This window comes from Sodiomyces alkalinus, assembly GCF_003711515.1.
Source record: "Sodiomyces alkalinus F11 unplaced genomic scaffold SODALscaffold_4, whole genome shotgun sequence".
Classification (NCBI taxonomy): Eukaryota; Fungi; Ascomycota; class Sordariomycetes; order Glomerellales; family Plectosphaerellaceae; genus Sodiomyces; species Sodiomyces alkalinus.
In genome coordinates this window covers 194,649-209,795 of record NW_021167082.1, presented here as the reverse complement: position 1 = coordinate 209,795, position 15,147 = coordinate 194,649, and the positions used below count along the sequence as shown (strand labels likewise).

Sequence of the window (15,147 nt, the reverse complement as noted above, 5' to 3'; positions counted from 1 at the left end):
TCTCGCCTCTAGAGCAACAGAGCAACAGCAACAGAGCTACAGATCAGCCACTCCAAGGTGTTTTATGCTTCGACAGAAGAATCAACCCTCAATTTACATGGCTTCGCCATTACTTACACTCGTCATCTCACCTCCGTTCTGTCACTGACCATTGCATCATGGACTATCACCGTACGTTCTTCCTTGCGCCCCTATTCCCAACCGAACCGCGCAACAAACTGACAAATAATCGCCAACTCACAGGCTCCCGACTCCTCGAACAAGTCCCCCTCACCGTCTCCCCCTTCGTCTCCCTCCCCAGCGCCCCCACCCTCTCCTACAACTACAAACCGATGCCCTCCTCCCTCCCCCCCTCGATCCTCACCGCCCCCTCCTCAACCACCACAACCACCACGACCACCCCTGCCGCCGCAACTGCCGCCGCAACAGCAATGGCCGCCCCTCCGACCCCCAACCCCCCTTCCGACGGCGTCCCAGCAGTATCCTCCACGCCGCCCAAGCCGAAATACGTCGTCTCCAGCTCCGGCCACGCCGCCCACCCAGACGACATCATCGCCTCGTGCCGCGCCCTGAAATCCCACATCGCCCGCATGCAGGCCGACGCCGAGCGCGAGCTGCGCGACTTCGAGGACCGCATCCGCGACCGCGAACTCGCCGAGAAGAGACGCGTCGCGCCCGGGTGGCTGGATAGCGATGCGCGCTTGTTGGAGCCCGAACGACGGGGCGGCCCGTCTGGTCCCGCCGAGGTGGCGGGGGAGGAGAGTGCGGCGGCGTCGCCGCGTCGCCCGGGGCAGGGGCCCAGTGAGATGGGGGCTGATCGGGGGGTTGGTCAGGGGGTTGATCAGGGGGCTGAGCTTGATCGGGCTTTTGGGGGGTTGCGTGTTTGATGGAACGATCGATTCTGCGTGGAGCGGGAGGGTTGTTTTTCTTTTCTTCTTCTTGTTTTGTCAAAGCCTTTCCTTCTGTGGGTTGGTCATCTGGTGGACTGCTTTCTGGCATTGGGGCGCATCATCGGTGGAAGATCTGATGTTGACGTACATTGGTAGGCTGTCGTGCTGCTCTCCTCTCTTCTCTTCCAGTCTGTTCTGACATGCACAAATAAACCTACATTTCTCCAGCTTGCTCTCATGTTACGAAATTTCAAGGCGCATAGGCATTACAAAGTCGGCATCCCACCACATCCCACCGCCACCACTACGTCGTCACGGGCCGTCAACGCCGCCACCTCCCGCTCCCAAAAGTCGACCAACTCGTCCAACTCGGGCCGACGATTCGGGTCCACCTCTAGACTGCGGTTCGCTATAGCCTTCCACTTCTCCGGCACGTCGTTGGACCGATCCGTCCACACCGTCGGGGACGGCGACTGTTCCACTTGTTCCATCAGCATCCACATGACGCGCCCCAGGCTGAACACCTCGGCCAGCTCCGCCGCCCGGGGGCAGGTGCGCTTCCATTCCGGGAAGACGTTCCAGTCCGGGTATCCCCACGGGAGGTCGCACCTCTTGGGGCCGGTCCGGGGAATGTACACGATTCTGCCTCGTTTGTTCCTTCTCCTCTCCTCCGCCCCGTCCTCTTTCTCTTTCATTTTTTCTTCTTCTTCTTCTTCCTCCTCTTCCTCTTCTTCCTCCTCCTCCCGCGCCTCCTGGTCAATCGTCACCTCCTTCGCATGCGTAAACATAGACACGCCGCTCTGCTCCCAGTCAATCAGCCGTATCCCATCCGCATCGTCAACGAGCATGTTCCCCGGCTTGACATCCATGTGGTACGTCCCCGCCACCCGGTGCGTATGCAGCACGGCGGCCGCCATGTCGCGACACCACCTCGCCTTGCGCGCCAGCGGGATCCGCCTGTCCCCCGCCTTTGTGATCTGGTCGTCGAGCGTCTCCCCCCTCATCACGGGCTGCAGGAACCCGCACACGCGCGGCGGGGCCCCGGTGCCGGTCCTGTTGTCTGTGTCCCCGTGGACGACCACCAGGTGGGTCGGGCACGGCATGATGTTGGGGTGCGGCGGCAGGGCGGCCAGGGTGCGGATCTCGTGCAGCATGGTGCGCTTTTGGTGTTCGTGGAAGTTCGGCCCGTGGTGCAGGAAGGCGTCGAAGTCGAAGCCCTTGAAGACGTGCCGCCGGGAGCACGAGGCGCGGGGGCAGGGCGAGGTACAGGTGCCCCGCGGAGTCACACTGACGACGCGGGCGTGGTTCTTGCCTGGTAGCCGGGAGTGTTCTGTCAGGTGGGAGAATTCGACCACGTCAAAGGCCGGATGGAGGCCGTCGTGGCGCAGTGAGGCCAGGAAGTCGTCGAGGGGGGTGAGCTGTCGTGTGTAGGCATCGAATTCGGAGTCATCGGGTTGGATGATGGACTTGGGTGCGGTGGTGGCCTTGAAGAAATGGCGGCCGGGTAAGAAGATGGAGGATGTGATGGAGGATGTGATGGAGCCCGTGATGGAGCCCGTGATGGATGTTAAAGTCCAAACCATGGTGACACGAAACAAGTAATGATCCGTCGAAGAATAGGGCGCAAAGTAAAAAAGCTCCAACTACTGGGAGCGTCTAATTAAGTCTTGCAATGGACACGGATAGGAGGCCTGACTGTCACTCTATGGACCAGTATCACGAGAGATATACCTCCGACAAGGCTGGCCGACGTTCAAGTGTAAAATCTGTCAGTGGAATGGGGAAATCATGGATCAAGGGGGGTAAGAAAGGGACGTCGTACTCAAGAATAATAATAATAATAGTAATAATAAAAAAGGCTTGAAACTACATAACGGACAAATGGCCCACAATCTAGAGGGCTGAATCGGGACTCATCTCATCTGCCAGGTAAAGAGAGCCCCGTTGCCCCCTTGCCTTGGATGACAGGCCAGGCCAGTTAGCCCCAGCGCGGGTTGGTTCCAAGATGCCTCGTTGTCTTGGGGGGTCCAGGTGTGTGTTCCGTTATGGAGGCCGATGATGACCGGGGGGGTGAGAGCCGATGGGGTGCAGATCGCAAACTCGCAGCAGGGCATCAGGGGATCGACCCAGGTAGACGAGATTACCCTAGCCTAGGTCCAAGTTACCGTCCAAGCTGGCGTCCAACGGAGCAACGTCAGCAGTCAGTCTTGACAGGGCAGGGCAATCAGCGGGCCGTCCCCGGCCCGGGGCAACGGTCAGCCTCGCAAATCCAAAGGACATCGTATTTTGAGAAAACAGGGCTATACGTATACTAGTAGGTAATTTAAGAGGTGAGCAAGGCAGGGCAAGTCTGGGCAGAGACCCAAGGGGGCAGGCAGGATTGCGGGGTGGGGTTGCAGGTTGCAGGTTGCAGGCTTCCTGCATGATGCTGCAGGCTGCAGGACGGACACACACACGGGGTGGGGGGGGGGGTTTGATGTGCAACCCTGAAGCAGTTCGAGGCTGTGAAATGTTAGGATGAGAGAGGTCCAGCCTAGGGAAGCAAAGTGTAAGTAAGGAGAGTTTCCGAGTACAAACGGGTGTGAACCGGGGAATTTCCCAGTCGCTCCCCGGGGTGGGCGGGACCCGTGGACAGGGGCCTGGAGCACCGGAGTGCCGTCATGGTCCACGAGGGGGGGAACACGCACGCGGTGATGCACGACTTGCAGAGATGCGAAAGCGGAAAATATCAAATTGATACTGAGGGTGGAATGGATGATTAGTTCACTATGAATAACCCTCGGCGCTTCTTTCTGGGAACAAAGGAAGGAACAAGAGACTCGAGAACTCGTGGAAGAGAGTTCTTTTCTCCGGGACGCCTGCAAGAGCAAGACACGGATAAGAGTCGAGGCTTTTGAGGAAACGGAGAATGCGCCTATGCAGGCATATGCACTGTGTGAGACAGATATCATCATAACTGGAGACCTCTCATAACTGACAGGCAATCAAAGACGAGATCGACCGACGATGGCTGCTGTGTAACACCAAGACCAAGAGTGAACGAACGGTTCGCGACGGAGAATCTTGGACGACAAGGGCCCTGTCCAAGAGACCGGGAGACCGGCGTCTGGGCTCTTCGGATCGAACGAGCTTGGGGCTGGTGGATGGGGTAGACCGTAGACGAAATGAAGACAAGAGCTGAGAGAGATTGAAGCCAAGAGAAGGGGTGTGGGACGTTGGGGGGAGGGGGGTGTGTCAAAGAGATGACATGACAGGTCAATTGGAAATGGACATGGAGGGAATCGTTGGTGGCGGGAATGATCAGGCGGTGGCTTGAGGTGTTGTCCGTTGGGCGGTTTGTTGGTTGACTGGTATGCATTTCTACCCGCGTTATTGCTTGGCCCAATTGGCAAGAAGCCGGGAGACGGGAGCGATACAACGTACATAATACAATGTGTCCGTAGTGTACACGTACAACGTAATTAGCAGGGATGGTGAAATGGGAAGAAAGATATTGGGGGGAGATGGAATCTTGCGGGCAGAATCTTATTATGAACCCCGTGAATCTGTTTCCGGCATGACGTTGGACCATTCTCCGCGGAGGACGGACCCGGAGGTTGCCGGAAGCCCGTGCGTTTATAATAGTTATTACGGAGTAGTCCGTACTCCGTAGACACAACGTATACCCGGCTTGTTCTTTTTGGTTGTTTTGTTTAGTTTGTTTTCCTTGGTTCCTTGGTTCTTTCTTTCCTTTCTTTTTTTCTTCTCCGGCCTCGAGAGTCTGGGGAAACGAATTCGGGAGGGTTGCGGCGGTGAGATCGTTGTAAGGGGAAGCGGTTCTCGGGGGTCGGGACCCGGTAACCGGATCATTCTTTGGTGAGCTATCTTACGTAAAGTGCCTGCCTCATATCATGCATAACATAACTAAATCGTAAAACTCACGGTCTTCCCTCTGATTCAGACAAACTAGTCGTCGCTAGCATCCATATATCTATAAGATACGCGAGAATAATAAACGACTACGTACAGTCTTCCCAAGTGCTTATATTCGGAAAACAATATAGATAGATATTAACGTATACTGCCTTAAGTATAAAGGATCGTAGGTAGTTCCGTACCGCGTTCCTTGCATCCTATTGTCAAACAGACCATATGACGGGGAACAGGCCAGGAACGGCAGGTGCATTAGTCAACCTACCTGGTACGGTAAGCTCGCCAATTATTGGCGAATTGCCCTTGGCGAACGTTGGACAAACCAACGTTGGAGCTCCACCAAAAAAGGGGAGCGTGTCAGATAAAGCGCAGTCAAAATCGTCACTCAATAGGTCAAAATTGATTGAGGTAATTGTGTATAATTGTAACTGTGTAAGGACCGTTACAGAATTCCTGCTACCGTGATATAGGTGGTGAAGATTCGGCAGGTGTCTACCCGGATTATCATCTCGGTAATGTATAGGAAAGAAGAAGGGCGAAGGGAACAATAGTACTAATAAACGGCTCCTATCTGGATTCGAACTCGTAGCTACGGAAGAGCTACGTAATGCCCTGCCGCCTTTAACAGCCCTTATAGTCCTATAATATAAGGCTAGTATATAGATATCTTAGTAAGCTGCCCGGGTTTTTAATAACTTGGATATAATAAAAGAATATTATCCTTATAGGAACACGAATTAGTGGTTATTTCTGCCTAGTTTAGAGGTAAAATAGATATATTAGTAAGAATTATAAAGGAAGATATATTTTAGTAGTAGGAAGAAGATAAGAAATTAGATAAAATAGAGGCGGCTTAGACGGTAATATTAGAAAGGCAGATTTAAGGGTTAGGGTTTAAGTGAATATTAAGATTTAAGTATTAAGATTAAGTGTTAAGATTAAGTTAGTTACGATACTTCCTGCGATTTTATATATATATATATATATATAATAGGTATAGTATATATACAGTTTAGCAGTTACATTATAGCCCGACTAAAAAAATCGATATAAGGTCTTGATATTAAAGCGTGAGGTCGCGCTCTTAGGTCCCTACTTTATAAAATAATAAAAATGTACGTATCGAAAGTATCGACATAGTATCTACGGGTACCTTAACCTATCCTGTACCCTCTCTACCTAAGCCCTTCACGGTGTAAGGCACGACCCTACCAATGTCCAGGTCCTTCCCACTGCATTCTCTTTCCCCTCTTTTGCCCCCGCGCCGTGCTCGCCTTTTCCTCCATTTCCCTACATTTTTTTCGACCATCCGACTCGTTCATCCGCCACTAAATATGCCCAGGAACCCATCCTACCCTACCCCCGGTGGCTTCTTGTGGCGTTCCCATTGCCGACGCTTGACTCAATAGAGTCGTTGTCGTGGGGCCGACAAGCTCAAGTTGCCAACCTCCCCCAGATACATCCGCGCTATCGTCGGCAGTTGCTCAGTTACCGTCCTCGGCGAGACTTTGGTGAACATTGCAGTCGAACCGCCGAGTTGTCCTTTGCGTTTGTGTACGTTGTACGGATAATGGTATCGTCGAGTCGAGTTCAGTCGATTCGTTCTTACGCTGGGGAATCGAAATCGAGACGAGCGCCTGGTCCTTGAGCCGCACCTGTCCAAAGGCAGAGGTTCCCTAGTTAGGAAGCTCGTCGGCCCCTTGTCTCTTCTTTGCATCTTGAGAGGGGCTCCCGTTCCTGCAGCCCGAGTTTATGGTTGCACCGTTGCACCGTTGCACCGTTGCGCCATTATATCCCATTCACACGCGACTCGACACGCCACTCGACTCACGTCAATGGTTCCCCTCCCCAAAAGCTTAGCTAGCTAGCTGCCTAGTTGGGTAGGTGATTGTCAAGCCTTCCCGGACCCGGACCTATTGTCCCTTCGTCTCGCTGCAACGATTTGCCCAAATCTCGCCCTTAGCCCTAGCCCCTAGCCAGCCAGGTACGTTATACCTTCCTTCCGTAGAGCATGCAATGACGCCGGTGTCACAATGTAACTGTCCGGGTGGACGAGCTCGGTCCAATGTTGTACTCGCCTCCCCTCTTCGAGTACCTACTTTAAGACCTTGGCCCCCCGCTCCTCCCTCACCTCTTCCTCTCTTGCCGTCGTTGCCCTGGCTCGCCCCTCGACCTCCTTTTCCCGCTTAACATCCTGACCCTCCCGTGCAGTGCACTCTCTACTTTGCACTTTGCTCTTTTTTTTTTAAACGAAAAAGGAAAAAGAAAAAGAAAGATTTTCCACAGTACACATGAGTATCATAAGCGGTCTGTCTCATCCGTCATCCATTGCAAGAAGGAAGGGAAGAGGGGAAAGCAAAAAAAAAAAAAAAAAAAAAGAAAAGGGTCGAGAGGCTGCCGGCGTGTGTGACTAGGGTCCCCCCCTTTCGATTCGGCCAATTGCGAGACGAACTCCCCGTCAGTTTCCAGACACTCAACTGCCGCCCATCATGGCTCGTCTCCTCCGCGCCGCGCCTGGTATCGCCGCCGCGGTCGTCCTTGCCGCACTGGTCGGGACTTCTTCGGCTCAGATCGAGCGTCCGCCGCACCAGCCCATCGGTGGCGGTGACCGCCTCATCACATGGAACGACACGCGGTCCGGAGAGTTCGCCGCCCGCTCGCGCTCCGTCAGCTGGATCTCCGGCACCGACGATGGCAGCTACATCTACCTCGATTCGTCCAGCGGTCTCGTAATAGAGGACATTGTTTCCGGCGACACCGAGGTCTTCGTACCGTCCGGAGATCTTCCCTCCAGTTTCCGCGAGTATTGGATCCGTCCCGACTTGCAAAAGGTTCTCTTCGCCACCAACGACACCAAGCAGTACCGTCACTCCTACTTCGCCGACTACCTCATCCTCGACGTTGCGTCTGGCGAGCTCACCCCGCTCGTCGACGACCAGGTCGGTGACATTCAATACGCCGAGCTGGCTCCCGTGGGCGACGCCATCGCCTTTGTGCGCGGTAACAATCTCTACCTGAAAAAAGGCGACGAGATTTCCCAAATTACCGCCGATGGCGGCCCGGACATGTTCCACGGCGTTCCCGACTGGGTCTACGAGGAGGAAATCTTCGGTGGCCGCTCGACCCTGTGGTTCTCCCCCGACGGCGAGTACCTGGCCTACCTCAGCTTCAACGAGACGGGCGTCGAGAGCTTCACCATCCCCTACTACATGGATGGCCAGGATGTCGCCCCCCTCTATCCTTACGAGCTCGATCTCCGCTACCCCAAGGTCGGCACCACCAACCCCACTGTCGCCTTCACCCTCCTCGAGGTCGAATCGGAGGAGGCGACGCCCCTCGAGGTCGACGCCTTCCCCGCGGACGATCTGATCATTGGTGAAGTGGTCTGGCTCACCAGCAACCATTCGAGCGTCGCCTACCGCGCCTTCAACCGCGTCCAGGACCAAGAGAAACTGGTCCGCGTCGGCGTCGACATCAACGGCCTGACCTCTACCGTCATCCGCGAGCGCGACGGGTCGGACGGCTGGCTCGACAACAACCAGGCCATCGTCTACGTCGGCCGCATCAACGGCACCTGCGACTCGTACTACCTGGACCGCTCCGACGAGTCGGGCTGGAACCACCTCTACCTGTTCCCCGTCAAGGGCGGCGAGGCCATCCCCCTGACCAGCGGCGAGTGGGAGGTCACCAGCATCCTGCACGTCGACACGGCCCGCCACCTCGTCTACTACCTCTCCACCGAGCGCCACAGCACCGAGCGCCACCTCTACTCGGTCTCCTACCCCAGCGGCCAGAAGAAGGCGCTCGTCGACGACTCCGTGCCCGCCTACTGGAGCGCGTCCTTCTCGGCCGGCGGCAGCTACTACATCCTCACCTACCAGGGCCCCAACGTCCCCTACCAGGAGCTCTACTCCATCGACTCGACCACGACCCCCGTCCGCACCATCACCGACAACCAGGGGCTCGTCGACAAGCTCGCGGACTGCAGGCTGCCCAACATCACCTACTTTGAGCTGGAGCACCCCGACGGCTACTCGTTCAACGTGATGCAGCGGCTGCCGGCCAACTTCGACCCCAGCAAGAAGTACCCGGTCCTCTTCGTCCCCTACGGCGGACCGGGCGCCCAGGAGGTGCACAAGCGCTTCCAGGCCGTCAACTGGCGCACCTACATCGCCTCGGACCCGGAGCTCGAGTACATCACCTACACGGTCGACAACCGCGGCACCGGCTTCAAGGGCCGCGCCTTCCGCACGCTGGTGGCGTCGCAGCTCGGCCAGCTCGAGCCCCTGGACCAGATCTGGGCCGCGCGGCACCTCAGCGCGCAGCACGACTTTATCGACGCGGAGCACGTCGGCATCTTCGGCTGGTCGTACGGCGGGTTCCTCTCGGCCAAGACGGTCGAGTACGACACGGAGGGCGTCTTCGCGTTCGCCTTTATCGTGGCGCCCGTGTCGGACTGGCGCTTCTACGACACCATGTACACGGAGCGCTACATGAAGACCCCCCAGCTCAACCCGCAGGGTTACAACGAGACGGCCGTGTCCGACCCGGAGGGCTTCAGGAACCTCCGCGGCCACGCCTTCATCGCCCACGGGCTTGGTGATGACAATGTGCACTATCAACATGCCGCTGCGCTCGTGGACTTGCTCGTCGGCGCCGGCGTCTCCCCTAGCAAGCTCAATTTCCACGCCTACACCGACTCGGACCACAGCATCGTCTACAACGGCGCCAGCACGTTCATCTACAAGGAGATGACGTCGTTGCTGTACAAGGAGAAGAACCGCGAGCCCGAGGCGCCGAATCACCAGTGGAGCAAGAGGCGCGAGACGAAGCTATAGGCTGGAGGTGGAATGGTACAGGGAGCCTGGTGGTAGAAAGCCCGGTGAACTGTATTTGAGAAGTATAGATGAACGTTTAACATTAGCGAGCATAAGTAAAACTCTATGATATGATGGAAATCCTCTTGAGATGGGAGTATCGTGACGTGGTCATTGTCCCTTGTTGTGTGCAGGTATTTCAGTACTACTGTTCTTCGGAATCCTTGAATGGAGGCAAACGATTTTTTTTGAAGTAAAAGTAAAAGTAAACAGAACACGTGACTACGCGTTTCACACGTGACACCACCCACCCACAACATCTTGTCGCGTTTCGTTCCGCTCTCCGTGACCCCTCCACACCCACACCTCTCACACCTCTCACACCTCTCACCTCTCACCTCCCCACCATCCCATTGGTAACTTGGCTGCAGAATGACCAGATTTGGAACCATACAAGACACCAGCACCCATCCCCATATTCATCCGCCTCAGTGCATTCATTCTCCAAGTCGCCACAACTGATACATTTCCGTGTCTATCCGACTCTAGACACAGACTCACAGTGGTCCCCATTCCGCTCACTTGACCCATCTTGTTCTTCCCACCAGAAGCCCATATCCCGTCGAACCCGTTCTTCCTGAATGACGAAGCAAGTGCTCGGCCCAACACAGCGAAGCCGATCATGGGGGACGAGTACGACTCAGGAGACGACCTCTTCGAGGGCGTAACCGAGAGTGAACTCCTCCGGCCCTCACAACCCAAACGTCCGCAAGAGTTCGACGACGATGTCGACTTCACCGAGTTGATCAACAACAGCGACGACGCATCCGCGCCGAACAAGCGGGCCCGGACCTCTCCCGAGCTGAAAATGCGCCTCGCCGCGAAGGTCCTGGAGGAGACGTTCGGCTACGGCTTCTTCCGGCACGAGCAGCGGGACGCGATTCGCCGGATCCTCGACGGGGAGAATACGTTAGTCGTCTTCCCGACGGGGGCGGGCAAGTCCCTCTGCTACCAGGTAGGTACCCCTCTGCCCCTCTGCCCCTCTGCCCCTCTGCCCCTCTGCCCCTCTGCCCCTCGAGCCGGTCTGACCGCCTGACGAGCGGTATCTACGATGGTTTGGCAAGTCGAGACTCAAAACAATTAACCGTGCTCAGATCCCCGCCATTGTATTCGAAGAAATGGACCGAGAAACGGGCGAGCGGGATGAAGGCGACTCGGGCGTCACGATTGTCGTGTCCCCCCTCATCGCGCTCATGAAGGACCAGGTGGATGCACTCCGACGGAGAGGCGTGGCGGCCGAGTGTATTGACTCAACCAAGACGTGGCACCAGGTGCAGGAGATCACGGCGGACTTGCGGTGCGGGAAGCTGCGGCTGCTGTACTGCGCGCCTGAGAGGTTGAACAATGAGGGGTTCGTGGAGTCCATCAAATACGTACGGGGTGGGGTGCGTCTTCTTGGGGTGGATGAGGCGCATTGTATATCAGAGGTTTGTCCGTGTTTCCCTGGGCGAGACGGTGAGACTGATACTGATGCTGAGTTGCTGACGTTTGGTTTAGTGGGGGCACTCTTTTAGACCGGATTATCTCAAAGGCACGTATGAGTGCACTTGTGCCGTTTGGAGTCCCGTCCCCTGAATGGTATAATGGGACTAACAGGGAGCAGTGGCGCGATTTGTCCAGGAAGTCCAGGCCGAGAGGGTCGTCTGCTTGACGGCTACCGCGACGCCTGTAGTAGCCGACGACATTTGCAAGGCCTTCACCATCGCCAAAGAGGGTGTCTTCCGAACCTCGCCTTACCGTCCAAAGTGAGCATACGCCCAATAACCCCGTCTTCCTTCTGTGTACTCCTACTAATCTCCATGTAGCCTATACCTTCAAGCAATGACTGTGAATGCGGATGATAAATTTGATCTCTTGTTTACCTATCTTCGCAGACATACAGGGTCGACGCTCGTATATGTCACCATGCAAAAGGTAATGCTGCGTCTTCTCCACGGCGTTTCGTGTTACTGATTGGCGAAGCTACACAGCAAGCGGAAGAAGTGGCCTGGTTTCTAAGGACGGTCAAAAAGTTCAAAGCCGAAGCGTTTCATGCCGGGATGAAACCCGAGGTGAAGACTCGCGTCCAAGACCAATTCATGGCGTCTGAAATCGATATTGTATGTTTGCGGGGCATGAGCTTCTTTTTCCTTCTCTCTTTCTTCTGACACATTGCCCAGGTCGTCGCGACTATTGCCTTTGGAATGGGCATCGACAAGCCAGGTAAGGTCTCTCCGCTTCTGTATCACCAAAGGATCAAACAGCTTATGATTATCATGCCTAGATATTCGCAACATCGTCCACTGGGACCTTCCTGGTACGGTCGAGGAGTACTGCCAACAAGTCGGTCGCGCAGGTCGAGATGGCGAGGATAGTTACTGCATGCTCTACCTGTGTGAACGAGACTTTTACATCAGGGAAATGTTTGCACGCGGTGACCTCCCGTCCAGACAAGGCCTCCGGTCCCTCTTCAAGGACATCTTCAACGATGAAGTCCGCCAACTTCCCGCCGAGGGGACCTTCAAGACAAGTCACCATGCCCAGTCGTCCGAGTTTGACATTCGGCTCAGTCCCCTCGGCGTCATCTACGCACTCCTCGAACTCCGCTTCAACCTCATGCGGGCCACCGCAGCAGAATACAGCGCATACTCGTTCGAGGCTGCGTCCAGCTACCTCACCCACTTGAAGTGCAACAACACCCCCGAGGCGAAAGCCATCCTATCGCACGCCCGCAAGACCAGCAACAGCAAATACCACCACATCGACCCCACCGCCGTCTCCCGCCAGACGGGCATACCGCGCACCAGCATCATCAGGCGGCTCAACGACCTCCACGACGCCGGCGCCCTGCGACTCAAGACCAGCGGCGTGCTCAACAAGTACAAAGTCCTCGGAACTCTTCCCCGAACGGACGGCGAAATCGACCAACTGACGGACAAGGTGTACGCCGAGCTCGAAGGGCGCGAGACGCAGGCGATGGAGCGGACGCAGCAGGTCGTCGACCTCTTCGCCAGCCCGACCTGCTTCGCGCGCGGCCTGGCGAGGCATTTCGGCATGGACCTGCCCGACGGGAGCGTCCGGTGCTCGCGCTGCACGTTCTGCGTGCTGGGGCGGCCCCTGTGGCCGCCCCCGATGCCGCCCAAGGTCGTGAGCCACGCTGGGATACAGAGGGTCCTCGCGGCGACGGCTGTCAGGGACGATCCGCGCTTCCTGGCCCGCGTGGCGTTTGGGATCAGGAGCCCGCGGGTGAGTCGGCTGGGGCTTGACAAGAAAGCTGTGTTTTCGTCCCTTTGGGATCATGATTTCAAGGTTCGTTATGTGCACTACTCTTTTTTTGGCCCTGATAGTCGGATTGTTGGAGTGCTTTCTGGCTAACGTGGTTGCGTGTAGTCGCTCTTGGAAGAGTTCACCAAGGCTTGTGAGATTAAACAAGAACCAGGACTTGGCGGTATATAAGGACCTGATCACCATACAGCACGAATCTTCCGGCGAAGCGCTGAACGGTTTTCTTTTCTCTGTGCATTATATTATCCTATATTGCTGTATTAATCTATTATTCTGCAACCTACACAGCCATTCTTCCGTCAAACGCAAATCGAACAGGCCATTGATGGCATTATTTACACAACCCTGCGCCCCATATCGTCGCCGCTATCCTCTCTCTTGATAGTGATGTTGTTGCGTGGCATATCCTCCTCCGCATCGTCACTATCTTCTTCCAAGTCATCACTATCCTCCACATCGTCACTATCCTCCACATCGTCGCTATCCTCCACATCATCACTATCCTCCGCATCATCACTATCCTCCGCATCGTCACTATCCTCCTCCATACCGTCTCTATCCTCTCTCTTCGTGATAGTGATGATGTTGCGGGGGATAGCCTCCCCGCCGGACCGTCTCCAAAAATATGCTTCTCTCTTGATCTTGATACCCCAGCCGTCCATGGGCCCACCAATTCCCTCCTCCACAAACGGCAGCAGGGTCTTGTGGAAGATGACTTGGGCAGGCCGTTCAATCTTGACCTCGCGAAGGTTCGGCAGTCGACCGCCCTCGATCAACCTCCGTATGTTCTCGTTGGCCTGCCCGAACAGATGCGGCTGCCAGAAGGCGCTGGCTCTCTGCGCGAACTTGGCGTCCATGTACAGGAAGAGCGACTCCAGCGACTCCGGGAGGAACTCATCGAGCGGCGGCACCCTGTACTGCCATTCCCACTTTTCGTCCTCGGGGTGCCCGATGAGATCGAGCTCGGCAACGCTGAGACGCCGCAGCGACGTCAGCTCCCGAAGGGACCCGAGCCGGCCGGAGAACACCAGGGCGGGCGCCATCCTCGCGAACGACGTGTGCAGCCGCAGCTCGACCAGGTGCCGTCCTTTCCTCCGCAGGACGTCCCCGAACGCGTCCAGGTCGACGGACCGACATTGGGGCCGCCAATGGTCGACCCGGCGCGGGCCGGCCATCTCGATCCACAGCCGGCGCAGCCACCTGCCGCGCGTCAAGATCTCTTCGAGCCCCGGAGCCTGGAGCAAGCACTCCTTGAGCTCGAGGTGCTTCGCCGTGTAGGGGCGATCCGGCCACCCCGGTCCGAAAGTGCCGCGCCAGTCCGGGGGGTAACCGTCGCTGGGCGTCCACCACTCGAGCCCCTGGAGGCGCAGCGTCTCCAGGGTGGGCGGGATCAAAAAGAATTGCCTTTGCGGCATGGACCATACCCGTAGCCGTCCCTCACTGCTCGGCGACCGTACCCGTATTTCCCGGAGTCGATGCACTCTAACCAATACATCCAGGTCGAAGACGGACTCCCGCTTCCACGTGGTAACGCCGCCCCTCTCCCGGAAGCGGCGCAAGGGGCCACAGGGGACAGAAGGTTCCCGACTCGGGCCGAACTCGAACACTTGGAGGTAGTATAGAATCAAGTGTATGGTCGAATCAGAAGAAAAAGTCAGGGGCCTATCCTTACCCAGTAAACAATCATCCGGCGAGTCCATTGTCTCGATCGCGGCCATCGTCCGGTACAGCAGAGGCCGGGCCAGGTCGTCGAATAGCCGGCAGACGCGGCATAGCGAAGCGAGGGCGTTCCTGGCCGAGTGGTCGATCCGGTTGTCCGCTTCCAACCACCAGTCGTGGGCGGACGGTCCGACCTCCAGGAAGCTGAAGATGTGTTGCCAGACCTCGGGCGGGACGAACGGCATGTTGTTGGATGTGTCCATGGCGAGTGAGTTTATTCGGTAAGGAATGGGAATATGTGAACAGTGAAGGATAGCTGAGGGAATGAGAAGTGTGGGATGGGACTCATCAAATGGGGGCAAAGTATCACTTATACGAACGGTCCAAGCCCTCTGACAAAAGAACCCTCATGTCTGCACATATTGTCAAGGGTCCCTAATCAGGTATAATGGTGTCGAAGGGAAAATTACCAAGTCCGCGGTGGCGGACTGTTTCGGTCAGAGCGTGCATACCGGTGAGTGTACGTTGTAGGTCTCTTTACATGG

General features: G+C 56.3%; 6 protein-coding genes across 6 annotated transcripts; 3 read left to right on the top strand and 3 right to left on the bottom strand.

Moving 5' to 3' along the window:
• Nucleotides 1–158: 158 nt before the first annotated feature.
• SODALDRAFT_358759 (hypothetical protein) lies at nt 159–887 on the top strand (the record flags this gene model as incomplete). The annotated part of the gene is made up of 2 exons (XM_028614121.1): nt 159–171; nt 244–887. The coding sequence occupies 2 exons, from the start codon at nt 159–161 to the stop codon at nt 885–887; spliced, it is 657 nt and encodes a 218-aa protein (XP_028466734.1).
• A 172-nt stretch (nt 888–1,059) lies between these two features.
• Nucleotides 1,060–2,744, bottom strand: SODALDRAFT_148755 (hypothetical protein). Its single transcript, XM_028606838.1, has 2 exons — nt 2,713–2,744; nt 1,060–2,632 (listed from the first exon to the last, which is right to left on the bottom strand). Exon 2 carries the CDS (start codon nt 2,471–2,473, stop codon nt 1,157–1,159), a length of 1,317 nt encoding a protein of 438 aa, XP_028466733.1. The 5' UTR covers nt 2,474–2,632; nt 2,713–2,744; the 3' UTR covers nt 1,060–1,156.
• A 39-nt stretch (nt 2,745–2,783) lies between these two features.
• Nucleotides 2,784–4,248, bottom strand: SODALDRAFT_358757 (hypothetical protein; the record flags this gene model as incomplete). The annotated part of the gene is made up of 8 exons (XM_028614120.1): nt 2,784–2,899; nt 2,954–2,989; nt 3,056–3,150; nt 3,253–3,325; nt 3,376–3,392; nt 3,468–3,629; nt 3,703–3,804; nt 3,869–4,248. 8 exons carry the CDS (start codon nt 4,246–4,248, stop codon nt 2,784–2,786), a joined length of 981 nt encoding a protein of 326 aa, XP_028466732.1.
• A 3,043-nt stretch (nt 4,249–7,291) lies between these two features.
• On the top strand, nt 7,292–9,640 carry SODALDRAFT_276413 (dipeptidyl aminopeptidase B; the record flags this gene model as incomplete). Its single annotated transcript, XM_028608016.1, has 1 exon — nt 7,292–9,640. One exon carries the CDS (start codon nt 7,292–7,294, stop codon nt 9,638–9,640), a length of 2,349 nt encoding a protein of 782 aa, XP_028466731.1.
• A 347-nt stretch (nt 9,641–9,987) lies between these two features.
• Nucleotides 9,988–13,196, top strand: SODALDRAFT_148654 (ATP-dependent DNA helicase). The gene is made up of 9 exons (XM_028606836.1): nt 9,988–10,634; nt 10,774–11,106; nt 11,177–11,210; nt 11,283–11,424; nt 11,485–11,593; nt 11,650–11,778; nt 11,839–11,881; nt 11,943–12,967; nt 13,049–13,196. The coding sequence occupies exons 1-9, from the start codon at nt 10,302–10,304 to the stop codon at nt 13,112–13,114; spliced, it is 2,214 nt and encodes a 737-aa protein (XP_028466730.1). The 5' UTR covers nt 9,988–10,301; the 3' UTR covers nt 13,115–13,196.
• Nucleotides 13,197–15,056, bottom strand: SODALDRAFT_332366 (hypothetical protein). Its single transcript, XM_028611689.1, has one exon. The coding sequence runs from the start codon at nt 14,863–14,865 to the stop codon at nt 13,279–13,281; it is 1,587 nt and encodes a 528-aa protein (XP_028466729.1). The 5' UTR covers nt 14,866–15,056; the 3' UTR covers nt 13,197–13,278.
• Between the last annotated feature and the right edge of the window lie 91 nt (nt 15,057–15,147).